The 12838-nt window shown below is 45.6% G+C and overlaps 1 protein-coding gene across 4 annotated transcripts; it reads right to left on the minus strand.

Annotated features, from left to right (window-relative positions):
- Positions 1-300: 300 nt before the first annotated feature.
- On the minus strand, positions 301-12805 carry ZDHHC23 (zDHHC palmitoyltransferase 23). Of its 4 annotated transcripts, XM_019734813.3 has the most exons (6): positions 12288-12423; positions 12013-12069; positions 11455-11726; positions 8680-9390; positions 6974-7141; positions 301-5059 (listed from the first exon to the last, which is right to left on the minus strand). In XM_019734813.3, the coding sequence occupies exons 3-6, from the start codon at positions 11613-11615 to the stop codon at positions 4792-4794; spliced, it is 1308 nt and encodes a 435-aa protein (XP_019590372.2). In that variant the 5' UTR covers positions 11616-11726; positions 12013-12069; positions 12288-12423; the 3' UTR covers positions 301-4791. The 4 variants fall into 4 exon arrangements, with proteins under 4 accessions (XP_019590372.2, XP_074187807.1, XP_074187800.1 ...); XM_074331706.2 differs by lacking the exon at positions 12013-12069 and having other exon boundaries at positions 6974-7132; positions 11455-11624; positions 12288-12805; XM_074331699.2 differs by lacking the exon at positions 12013-12069 and having other exon boundaries at positions 11455-11624; positions 12288-12805.
- Between the last annotated feature and the right edge of the window lie 33 nt (positions 12806-12838).

Genomic DNA, 12838 nt, shown 5'->3' on the forward strand with positions numbered 1-12838 from the left:
ACTTATAGAACCTTCTAAAGAGACACAGGAAAATAACTTAGTAAATGACCTATGTTTCTTGCTGGGCTGTCTTAAAGATGTGACTTGAAATGTTATTGCTAACAAAATGCCCAATAAGCAATATCCCTGGCTTACAGAACAGGAAAAGTAACACCAGGAAAAAGATAATTTAGGGGTAGAAGTGGTGTAGGTCCATCCATAGGCTGGAGACATCCAGGCAGCAGAGACCACAGCCCAGCTATAATGCAGGCTCTCTTAGCGGAGAAGAGTTCAGGAGACACACCAAGAAATACCAACCAGTTTCCTTAAAGAAAGCACTTTATTTTCCATGTAAATAACTTGCTCACAGTACCTTATTTTACATAAATGGCAGTAATTTTTTAAATGTCCATTTAAAAGGCCTTGTGTCTGAGTCTGAGGTGATAAGAAGATATGAAATACAAGTATAAAAAGAGTGCAAAGTGTTTAACCCACAGCTCCCAGAGTTGGCTTCAGAAACCCCTTTTAATGTTGCTGGGCCAGTTAAATATTAATTTTCATATTAAATATACCTGGGTTTCTTTTAGTCCAACATCAGACCCAGAAAAGTAATCAAATGAAAAGGCTCAAAGCCCCAACAACTCAAACCATCAAATCACTGAGACCGTCTGATCCCAAGTTGAGCTTGCAAGTTCTGTAACATGGAGTTTTGTCAGTGACGTCCTCTGAAGAAAAGGATTTTAGTTGCATCGATTACTAGAATAGACTAAATCTGGTTTTAAAGCTTAGCTTTAAAGTGTGAGTTTTCTAGAACTGAAAGGTGCTCTCTCTCAGGAAAGCTGGAGTAGTAGTAAGTCACAAGCCTGACTTGGAAATAGCTGCAGCCTCTAAGAAATTTGTCTTCATTCCCCTTCAGCCTTTGGCCTGCTGCTGAGCTTATTCTGAAACACTTAGCGCCAGCTGACGTCAGAAGAACTGGCCATTAGCAGCAGCATGAAATTCAGCTGATTTTACAAAAAGTTTGTATTGCAGCAAACATCCACGAGAACACAGTGAGTTTCATTCAGCATTAAGTTAAGCACAGCGCTCATTCTCCGCCTGCATCGTCTCTGCGACATTTAGTACAGAATGGCACATTGGTCAAGCTGCTGATGAGAAAACCAAACAGGTGCCTCAAGCAAGTCTCCATCATCCATCATTTATCTGAGGCAATTCTCCTTTTGAAAATGCAGGGTACCAAAATACGAATCAAATGAAGTTACGTCATGTAAGGCTACTTACCTACAGAAACACTTAAACCTGACAGAACAGTAATTTTTAAACATCCTGGTTAAAACTGTGCTTCTAGATGCCATATTTTTGCTTCTATTAGTTGAGTTTTATAATAAAAATCTAATGGTCTATCCATCTAATAATCTATTAAGCAGATGGTCAGTATTACAAAGAACCTTACTGGCACTGTTTTCTGGCAGTGGAAGATTCTAGTATAGAAAATTTTCTCTTGTGAAAAATACTCGAAGTTCCAAGGACTATTGCATAAGAGAAAGTTGGTAGCAGTCTTTCTGTGAGGCAGATGGTACAGGGGAAGACAACAATTACTTCATTCGCCAAAGGAAAACATACTTGGATAGCAGAGATATACAGTATCCCACGCACGCGCGCGCACACACGTGGCTGAGGCGAGACCAGCAGCAGTGTCCCTAACACACGTTAAGGCTCGATGTCAGCAGCAGCATGGAAACCTACCCAACAGGTGTTGCTGATGGTCAGTTAACTTCATGTGGGCCCACAAAGTACTCTCTGGGTAGCGTAAGAAACATTTTACATATTGAAGGATTTTCTCCTTTCATGCAATCTTGATCCTTAACTCTTTCTCCCTTGAATCTTTCAAATGGACCCATTTCTCTTCCCCAGGAACAGTACACAGGAGCATGACAGCAATGCTCATTAGAAGACAGTAAATCATTCACTAAGTCCACATCCAGTGTGTTTATTAACAGAGGCTGCGGATGCGGAGGGAGAGAAGGGAACACACTTGTCTAGAATTATGCTGGTGGGAGGGGCAGTTAACTTGCTCCTGTGGCCAACAGACTGCTGGTTGACAGGTCTGCAGGGCAGTTCTTCTCTGGGACTCATTTGTTCCCAGAGGCTTTGCCTTTAGAGCAACAAAATCCTTCCAAAAGCTCCAGATTATAAGAAGGGTTATAATCTGGGTGTCCAGGCCAAGGACGTCCCAGAGCCTAGAGCACTGCTAATGGCGCCTGTTGTTGGCTCCCCTTTTGGTGCAAATACTTCAGTAGACTCTTACCCCCACAAAAACAGCTTCTCAAAGATTTGAGCTTTCTTCTGTAAACTGCCAATCATGAAGTTCTCAAGGAACTTAAAACAAGCATCTTAATTCCAATAATCCAGGGTAACATACAGAGTCCTTATCCAGGAGAGGGACACCGGCTTGCCCTATCCAGGGAATGCTATTGGGTGATCATTCCTAATTATCCCAGCTGACTCTGGACTTTCAGGTATGACTCATCTTCACCACATCGTATTTTGCTAGTTTTTAAAGATTCAGCAAGAGGTTCAAGTTACTGACTATACTAATGTCTCTATGAATGTTACCATCAACTGCTAGACAATCAGAGTTGGCTATACATCTGGCATTCAAGAGACTACAGCTAGAGATTTCTGGCCGTATGTGCTTGACTGGACTTTATTACTGTCTCTCTTATCTCAAACCTACACAGAAAGAAGTGAGTTATATCAGATCCAACGTTAATTCCAAATGAATGCTTGACTCTGGGCCAGGGAGGGTGCATCACTGTAGAAACCAGAGCCTCTCCTAACACCCCCCGACTTGCTCTTTGGCTCATCCCAGGGGATTTCAGAGCCTATCGTTCATTAAACAAACCATCTCTGGGGAGAACAAGCTGTCTTAAGGAGTCTCAGTTAATGGTGGGACTCGGGAGGGTGCTAGCTGGAGGGCAGAGTCACAGGAAGTAGCACTATTTCCTCTCAGCATTTATAAACCTTTTGTTATAGCAGCATGCACAGAAAGACTGAAAACCTGGCAATATTTTCCCTTATAAGCCAAGAGAAATTTAAGGACTCATGAATTATCTTTGGGACTGCAAAAAAAAATAAAAAAAATACAGGTACAAAACCAAGTATTTCAGGAGGGTATTTTCCCTATCTGAAATTGCCTCATCTTAAATCTATGGCAGAATAAACCTATTCTATATATTTAATCCTTTGTCCATTTTCAGTTTTGAGATATGATTAAAGAAACCATGTGATATTTTTGGAAGAGCTAGGGAAGAACAGTAATCCATTAATTAGTGGAAAACACATATACCCTGTTTGTCTCTCCTGCTGAGATACTTTGATCTAGGGAAAGGTGAATGAGAAGTAATGTGTAAGTTAAGTGGGAAGATGTCAATCAACCCCTCAAATAGAGTCCATGTCAGAATGTGAATGCCAGAAGACTGATTATTGTGACTTAGTGCTGTAACTGACAGCATTTGAATTACTTACATGAACAAGGGAAAAAAAATCAAGCCCTTGCTATTAACCAGCCACCCCATCCAGGAAAGAGAGTGAAGTGTTCCCTGTAGGGGTGTCTGTTCTCCTCTTCCAGCCTCGTCACAGTGTGGCTAGCACCTCAGCCGGTGAGACATGGAGAGAGGACAAAACAGGAATGCCTACTGGACTTATTTAGAGTAAATATAAACAATAAATATCTAAGAAATAAGATAAATATAAGAACTCATCACCTAAAATCATGACCACCATGCATTATACCAGCAATAATTCTCTTTATAATTCTATCAACTGTCTTTTCAGATGATAGTATAAAACCATCCTGTCATCTTCTAACCGGTTGGAGTAGTTCATGTCTAATACTTCAGAAACTCCCGTAACTGTACACCATGGGATTTGGGGACCTCTTTTCACTCTGAAACGCTGGAAACAGATGAATAATATTGGCTTTAGTATTCTGACCCACAAACAGTTTTTTCAGTCTTGGGATTTTCCTAATACTTCATACCTCTCTGACACTTCCATTATTTCCCAGTGCTTTTCAGAGCCCTCGTCCCTCGGGTGACCCTCACACCGGCTCTGAGGGAGCCAGGGCAGGCATCAGTACCCCACTTTACAGAGAAACCTGAGACTCAGGGAAGTGACTCCACTACAGGTCATATGGCTATTACCGTGTTTCCCCGAAAATAAGACCTAGCCGCACCAACAGCTCTGATGCGTCTTTTGGAGCAAAAATTAATATAAGACCCGGTCTTACATAAGACCGGGTCTCATATTAAAATAAGACCGGATTTTATATAAGAGCCAGTCTCATATTATAGTAAAATAAGACTGGGTCTTACGTTAATTTTTGCTCAAAAAAAATAGCATTAGAGCTGATGGTCAGGCTAGATAATATTTTCGGGGAAATATGGTAGCGATTAAATGAGGGACTAGAAACTATCCTAATCCAAGCCTCTTTCTCCCACACTAATGGACGGGAATTGCTTCTATCAATTTGTGCATTAGCAATCCACATCCTTTCGACTTCTGGTGGTTTAGTTAACAAGGTGACTGGAAAGGAATGGCTCTACTTTTACTCCAATATAAAAATCTCAAGTTGTGAAGTAAGAAAAATTATTTTCTTCACAATCCACTCTCTAAACCTGAGCATGGCCCTATAATGCCTTTAAGAAACTGGGGATAAAAACAAACATCCTGCGTGGACCCTGAAGCATATGATGGAAGGGAACGGAGGGAGGAGTCACCCCTCACGCCGCCCACCAGGCAGAAGGCACTTCAGACAATGTCCTCAGCAGGGTGGTGGAAGGGGCGAGTGCCCAGGGTGGAGAACAGGTGCCAGTTCCGCAGGAAGCCCCGATTGTACTGGCCTGGGTCCACGACGAGCCCACACAGGAGCCGGCGCCCCGTCTTCTGTCGGAGGGCCTGCTGGACTTCCCTCTCGGTCACGTTGTAACTGATGTTTATCACCTGGATCAGGAAGATGTAGGCCATGCCGGCGGTGACGATCACAGAGTACCACACACAGGTGAAGGACAGGGCCGAGCTGGGGGCAGAATGGGGGCGTCAGGGTGGCCGGTCTTTTCACATTCAGAAAGCGCTCACTGTTCTGACATTTCTACACACGTAGTACTTGGACACTTTCGCCAGTTGCTCCACTGGAAAACACTTCTATCCTCAAAATGCCAATAACCTGTTTAACTCATGGCCATTAATTAACATGTTCTGTTGTATTTTATAATCATTGGTGCCTCTTTTTCTAGTATGTTCTACTAGAATAGCAAGGTTTTTGTTTTTTTTTGCATTTTGTACCCCCACACAACCAACACAGCGCCTGACATAACAGCATTCAAAATCTGTTTGTTGAATGAAGAATTCCTAATTTGTTCTTAACTCTGGAGAAAACAAAGGCACCACGAGATTGCTATAAACATCCTCAGGAAGCTATGGTGGGAAGGAACCCAGGCACGGTGCTGAAGTCCTTAATTTCAGTTCTTTTTCAGCCCAATGACAACTCCCCAAACTAGAAGCCCTTTTCTTGTAAGATGTGTAGGCACACCTTCACATTTCAAATTCAGCTTCCTAAAGCCAAACAGAATCACACAGGACAAGAAATCTCCTTTCAGCTCATTAGTAAAGACTGTGAGAACTACCGGTTAATGTCTGCCAATTGAATATTTTCACTCAAAGATTTCCAAGGAGTTATACGGAAATAAACTCATTCAGAATCTGCACTTGTTAAGCCAAAAGGCACCTTGGAGATGATTAAATCACCACAAAGATGAGGCCAGCTGAGGCCCAGCTGGGAGACACGAGTCGCTGTACACAGAGCAGTGAGAACCAATGGCAGGACTGCGTTCCTCATTTCAGTGGCCCACAGAAAGTCTACAAAACCCATGCTTTGTAACATGCTCTGCGTTAGGACATCTGTCACAACCTACTAAGAACAGTAATTACTAAAGATTCCAGTGTTACTGAAAAATTTCACAACCTACTAAGACTCTCAACATAGAGAAAGACAGAACTTACCCTGGGGGGGGGGGGAACCAATCTATTGTAATAATGCTCACACATGTCTACGTCTAGCATGACCGTGGAGATCGGTCCACAGACTAACACAAAGCCCTGCATGGGGCACTGTGTAGATAAAGCAGGGAGTGCTCTGAAAACAGGAGAAAGAAAAGGACTGTGGGGGCAGAGCTGCCCCAGCTCAGATAGGACCCAAGGAAAGCACAGAGCACCCACATCAGAGGAAAACGGTAGAAGGGAGGGAACAAAGAAAGGCAGGGACTCAGAGGTGGTGGTTTTCAGGGGAGGGGGCGGTTCAGGCCAAAGGGGAAAACTCCCAGCTTCTGCCAAAGTATGGAGATCTTCACTATACAGAAATGTGCCCCAACTAATAACGCTGAAGGAAATTTTGACCTAGATACCACAGTAATCATGAGCGGTAATTTTTTAAAATGTGGAACAGGGAAAACCAACAGAGGTTAAATAGAAAAGAAAGGTTACAGAGATTATCAGCACTTCACAAAAGGGTCAGCAGTAAATGAAGCTAGGGCTAAAAACCACCAGAAAGCAGCAGTCAAGTAAGCAGTTCCGTGATATTTATGATGAAATGGACCATGCACTCACCCTGGGACTTGTATTTGCTTATTTTAGTTTCACTGTCACTTGCTTGGGCACGTGACGCTGGAAGTCCCTGAGGAAGCCTGGTCCTACTTGTACAGTACTAGTTCCTCACTTTTTAAGGGTCAGTGATCCTTCTGACATTATCCTAGAAAAATGCACCTATGCATTGCACCATTTTGTTGGCAATTTCCAGGCTGCTCAGCAGCCCCACAGCCTGCCCGAGGTTTTTGGTTGAGAAGTCCTAGCCTAGGGGCCGACAGCAGCCCCTTAGGTTAATGACGACACCCCTTCCCTTCTCCGTGGGCCTCAGGCTGTGGTAACCCCATCTCACCTGGAATTGGCATACACTCCAGGACAATAGAAGAGAGCTGTGAAGACACTTCTGTCTCTACAGATGGTGTCCAAGGTCAGCGTGATCCCGTACACCGAGGTGAGCAAGAAGATGGAAAGGGCAAGTACAAACGCTTGATGATTTGATTCTCCGACACAGCTATTTATCCTCAAAACAGCAGAGGGGGGAAAAGCAAACACGTCTTTAGAAATTCTCTCTATAACTCACATAATAAACAAAAAAGCTTTTAAAACAGGAATAGTGTGAATTTCAATTATTAAAAAGTTCTCTTATTTTTCAATTTTAGGGAATTAAAACCTTGTCCACTGAGAGAGACAGTCTTATAGTCTCTTCTCTTTGCAAAGTGAAATTATACCATTAGTTTAAGGACGAGACTAAGTAAAAAGCAGAGCTGGGCTAAGAAATCTCTAAATATTAGTAAGTGAAGTCTATTGTCCAGCTTTGAACAGAGTTAATATTGTAATCACCATGATAAGGGTGATTGATCAGTTATGAAAACCTAAAAATGCTAAGTCAGAAGTATTACACAGCATGGGAAAATATATGTTATATATATATGGATCCCAAGAGGTTAAAAACATGGTGCAGGGTGGAGAAGAGCTCGATGATATGCAGACTTGTTAGGTAAAAAGAGTTCGTGTTACAGCCATTTGTAGGGCAGGATGTACAGAGACGCCAGGATGCCCCAGCGGGTGAGGATGGCAGGCTCTCTGCAAACCAGCACTTGTAAACGGGCCACACACTCACACACATGAATAAATGACAGACACAGAAGTGGAAAAATCTAAAATGAAAATACTGTTTACTCCTGAAGACAAAGCCCCAGAAAAGCGCTGTCCCCGTATTTGAGCCCTGCACTAGAGGTCCACCCCAATGCACTCCTGGCCTTTCGGCCCCTCACCCTCTCTGATGTCCCCTTCTGAGGGGGAAATATGTTACCTAACAGAATCCTAGCCATAAAAAGCAGGATTCATTGACCACTGACTGCGTTAAAACAAAGTTGCAAACATGTTACTTAGCAGTCACACCTGAATTAATTACACTTCCTTTAGCTTAAGGTTTATTCAGTAAAGCTGCAACATTATCTGTAACAGTTGCACTTTATATCTTAAGGGCCTTCGGTGTCCTCATTTGTCACTGGCCAGCAGGTAGGTGACAAAAAAGCCCATCTCCCCATCAATAACCAAATAGAAAGTTATCTGGTGAGGCCTTAACTCAATAACGTAGACTAGAAATCATCAATAGTGTTAAAATGATTAAGGATGTATGGTGAGAGGACAAAAGAATCACCTAAAAACATGGGAACACATTCTTGAATTCTGTTCAAAAAGGAATAGCACAAGGAAACACTCCTATACTGATTCTGATAAATTCTTAAAAAAAAAAAAAAAAAATCACTCAACTGTAAATGCTTCTCTTTTACAGAGGAGAAGATAAGTGAGGGGCAGCTCAAAAGAGAATAACAAAAAAGAAAAAAACACCTTCAGGAAATGACTGTGAAAGAACTAAATTGGTGAAATTCAAAAAACTGATGACTAAGTGGGAACAGCATAACGGCCCACAAATATCTACAAGGTGTAAGGCTGGGAAGGAGAGAGATTTTAGGATGATACAAGGAAGATCAAACACGGCTAGAGTCTCACGTGAAGTTACACTTTGCAAGCCTCCACATTTTTCCCACATACCAGACACAGTGATGATCCATTCTCCTCACACACATGCCACATATCCGGCAATGCCACGCCCGGGCTGGGCGCACCAGCTGGCACTTGGCACACCAGTCCTCTTTCACCTTGGTGGGGCTTCCAGCCAACATCCTGGAAGAGCCCGTTAGCCCATCCTTCAGCGTGCGGCTGTTGAGACTGCCTGGTGTATCTGTGCCAGGGAACCCTTTGGGCTTCTCCTGCCCTTTTCTGTTCAGGCACTCCATTTGGCCGCTGCCTAGAGACCTGTCATTGCCCGCTGGATTTCTGAGGTAGCCTGGATTCTTCTTGGCTCTGTACAGGGCGAAGAGGACCAGAAATAACCCGCAGGTAAGAAGAGCCAGCTGAGTGGGCCCCACACGCCCTCTGGGGACCACTTCCTGCAGGAACACATAGTACATGTAGCCCAGGGAGAACAGCCCAAGGCTCAGGAAGAACAGGGTCTGCTCTTTCCTTCTGTGAGTGAGGTAGTAGTACCACAGAGCCAGCACAGGAAGGGAAGTCAAAACCACCACCCCCAGGACGAAATGCCAGGAAGCCACGCGAAGGAAGACGGGCAGAAGGATGAGAGGGGGGATGATGCTAATGTTCACTTTTTTGGCTCCTCTAAGCCAAGGAATTCTGAGGCGATCAGAGAGTGTCTCCGTGATTCTTTCACAAGTCTCTGGCTGCACGGATTTACACGTAATCCATCTATTCAGAAAGAACACAAAGAGAAGGTACTTCATGTAGGTTTGTTGAATTAAAAAACCACTGAACACTGGAGGCCAAACAGCAGGCTCAATGATAAGAGGCCAAAGGCCAAGTATTCTACTTCCTGACTACTAAACATGAGCTTTGTAGATTCATGTATCATTTCTTAATATGAACGAGATGTTTAACAGTTGAAAACTAGTTCTCCATGAAACAAGTACATATATATGCACACATATTCCATGCAAGTACTGTTTAGACGTGGGTGGGTGGGTATGTACAGACAAGGAAGTCTCAAAAAATTTCACAATCTAGTATGAAGAGATGGGAACTTATATATCAGATAAGGGACAAAGCAGCAAAATCACCCAGTGAACTATGATGGTCAAACATCACAAGGAATGCGCAGAGGAGAGTGAGCATTTCTGGGTGGTCATTAGAGGGGCCCTTGCTGCAAAGGTGGGATCAGTGCTCCACCTTGACAGCTGGCTTGCAGTTATATAGGTGGAGAGGGAGGCTTCCAGGGGACAGACGTGTACAGCACAAAACTCGTCCTGGGCCCAGGGAGTAAACCAGTTCCATAGGGGCAGGGGTCTGCATAGAGAAGAACGGAGATCAAACTAATATGACTCAAATGGCTACGCTTGGTGGACCCATGGTAGTCTTGACATTTTTTCTGCACACTTAGGCTAGTAAGGAAAGGAACAGTTTAAGAAATGATAACACTGATTTCAGACAATTGAAACAAAAATAGGGATAGAACTTGGAAGTGGGAGATAACTATATGGGAGTGATTCAGAGCAGCGGGAGAGTGGAAATGCTGGGAGCCTATCTCCAGAGAAACGTATGGAGAGAGCAGAGGAGAGAACTCAGGGACAGCCCAGGTCTCAAGGGCTGGGAGGAAGGATGAGTTAGCAGGTTAATGGAAGAGCTGCGGCCTTGAGTGATAGAGATTGTGGAAGCAGCATCATCTCTCCATTCATTAGCACAAAGTGCTTCCTTTTCTCAGTATGGATTTTAGACTAAGTCTAAAGAATCTATGTTTAAAGACACCTGTCAAAAAGACTACAGACATTGTCAAGTTAGAATTGCAAGAAGGTTATGGGGTATTCAGGTGTCAAGACCACAGTGGTCCCCAAGAATGCTCTTCATAGCTAAATTAATGCACCAAGTTCTAAATCAGCAATCTACCATTGCAATGACTTTTTAAAGCAGAAGTAACTATTAATGGGAAAGCAAGTTTCCAACATCCTTATTCTTCCCACATTATGCTTTCCATATGGCGACAATTTTTAAATATATAATTACTTAGAAAATGGATTAAAAATGGATAATTGCTTAGAAATAACATATATAAAAATATGTAATTACTTAGAAAATGGAAAAAGACCGTTTCATACAAAATTTTTTCACTGATGTTAAAAATTATCCTTTTGGACAGTAATTTCCATCACTTGGGATAACAGTGAAAACGAAAGCCAAATACAACAGCATTGAATGAGGCAGTGTTAATGCTCATGTTGAAAATAGCCAGTCCAAGGGAGGGAGGTGCCTTCTGGTTGGATTTCTTCCCCAGGAACAAGGGGTGAAACCAGTTCCAACAGCAGGAAAATGATCTTGCAACCCTCAAGGCCCTTTGTGGACAGGTGCAGCCCAGTTTCAAGTAGTCAATCTCTAAATGCTGAGACCACTGAGAACGTACAAACTTTCTCGTACTAATATGTTCCTTTTAAAATTACTGCCAGATTCTGCTGGCCTGCATTTTATATTTTTTATACATTTTATACATTTAACTTGCCCTTCACCTGCCTGTTCTCGCCATCATCTTCTCCCTTCATACGAAAAATAATAATGTCCTAGTACACTGAGCTGAACAGTTGTGCACAACTGAGTAATTCATCCTTATAAAATCCTCACCCTTGACATAGAAGGCAAGTCTCAATTTTAGACACTTGGAAATAGACTCAAGAGCAAATTCTAGTGTTCTGGACGACTATGCTGCAAGGACACATGGTAGCTCTCAAAAGGGATAGTGGAGTCGGCATCAAGAAACACTGCTCTTACCTATCACACCCTTCATCCAGATCTTGGCAATCACACAAACAGGCAGCCACGTGGTTCTTTTCTCCATTTCGATCTATGTACTCGCAGCAGCACAGGGGCTCTAATTCAGGTTCTTCCGCTTTGTTTTTCTTCACTGGCTTCACACTGCCCTTCTGTGTCATGATTCCCACCTGTCACCATGAGGCGTAAGAAGCCCTCAAAAGGTGAAGGTGGAAAGAACACAACTCACATCTTGTAAACACATCCACGCCTCTCCGATTAACCACCAACGCCTGAGAAATCAAAAATGAGAAGAGGGGGTGGGGGTCCCATTTTCATCAAGCTTTTCTGACTCGGCTTGACCAGACAGGGAGCTCTTGGACTCTAGGAGCTCCAAGCCGTCCTCACCACCACTTCCCAACCAGGGCAGGCTCCGTCTGGGCACCAGCCGTTCCCATGGTGACAGCCGACCACGCTGCTGGGGACAGCCGGGACGCGGGTGGCTGCGCGCACCTGCTGGTGTGTGCTCGGGAGGGCCCACCGGTCCTCACCCGAACCTGGGCGCAGGTGGAAACTCACCCTCGGGGCTGCGGGCAGAGACGTAGCGGTTACCGCTGGGCCGGCGGACGCGTCCGGCTGCAGGGGAACCAGGGACCCGGCTCGTGGGGTGTGGGGGGGGGAGGAGCCGGCGCCCGGACAGCGCTCGGAGTCGTGGTCCCACCCAGCTTTTCCAGCCGCGCTTCTCCACTCCAGCCCCGCACAGGGAGCGCCTCTCCCGCCCCCACAAATCTTGAGGACGTGGGCGGGCCGCGAGCACCGCCCCGCGCCAAGAATGACCTTGGAAGGGAAGTTACCTGCGCTCCAGGGCCGAGGTGCGGCTGCAGCCAAAGAAGCCAAGGCAGAGGGGAGAAAGGTCGGCTCCTGCGGAGGCGCGGACGTGTCCGATCTCTGCTCTGCGAAGCTCCCGGAGTGACGGCTGGAGTCTCCGGGACCCCGACTCTGCTCAGCCGCGCCCTCGCCGCCGCCGCTGCCCACCTGTGACTACAGCCCGCCGCGGTCCGGGCGGTGCTCCCGCGTCCCCGCCGCGCCCCGGCAAGTCCGCGCGCGCTTCCGGGTGCCCCGCCCCCGGCGCCCGGGATCCCCACCCACCCGCACGTGCGCCACCCCCGGTCCGGAGGCGCCCGCCGGCAAGGCCCCGCCCCCGGCAGGCGGCCCGGCGCCGGGAGGAGAGGAGGCGTAGAGGACCGGCTACCGAAAGCGGGTCCCGACGGCGGGGCGCAGGGCTGGCCCGGCCCGTCCCATCCCGCCCCCGAGTCGGCAGCCCGGAGCCAGCTGGGCCTCGCAGGTGCCCGCGGGCGGTGCGTGGGCGGGGCAGCCTCCAAAGCCCTCGGGCCCGGGAGGGGTC

This window comes from Rhinolophus sinicus, chromosome 17 (assembly GCF_057876585.1).
Source record: "Rhinolophus sinicus isolate RSI-liver-muscle chromosome 17, RSI-T2T, whole genome shotgun sequence".
NCBI classification, from domain to species: Eukaryota; Metazoa; Chordata; class Mammalia; order Chiroptera; family Rhinolophidae; genus Rhinolophus; species Rhinolophus sinicus.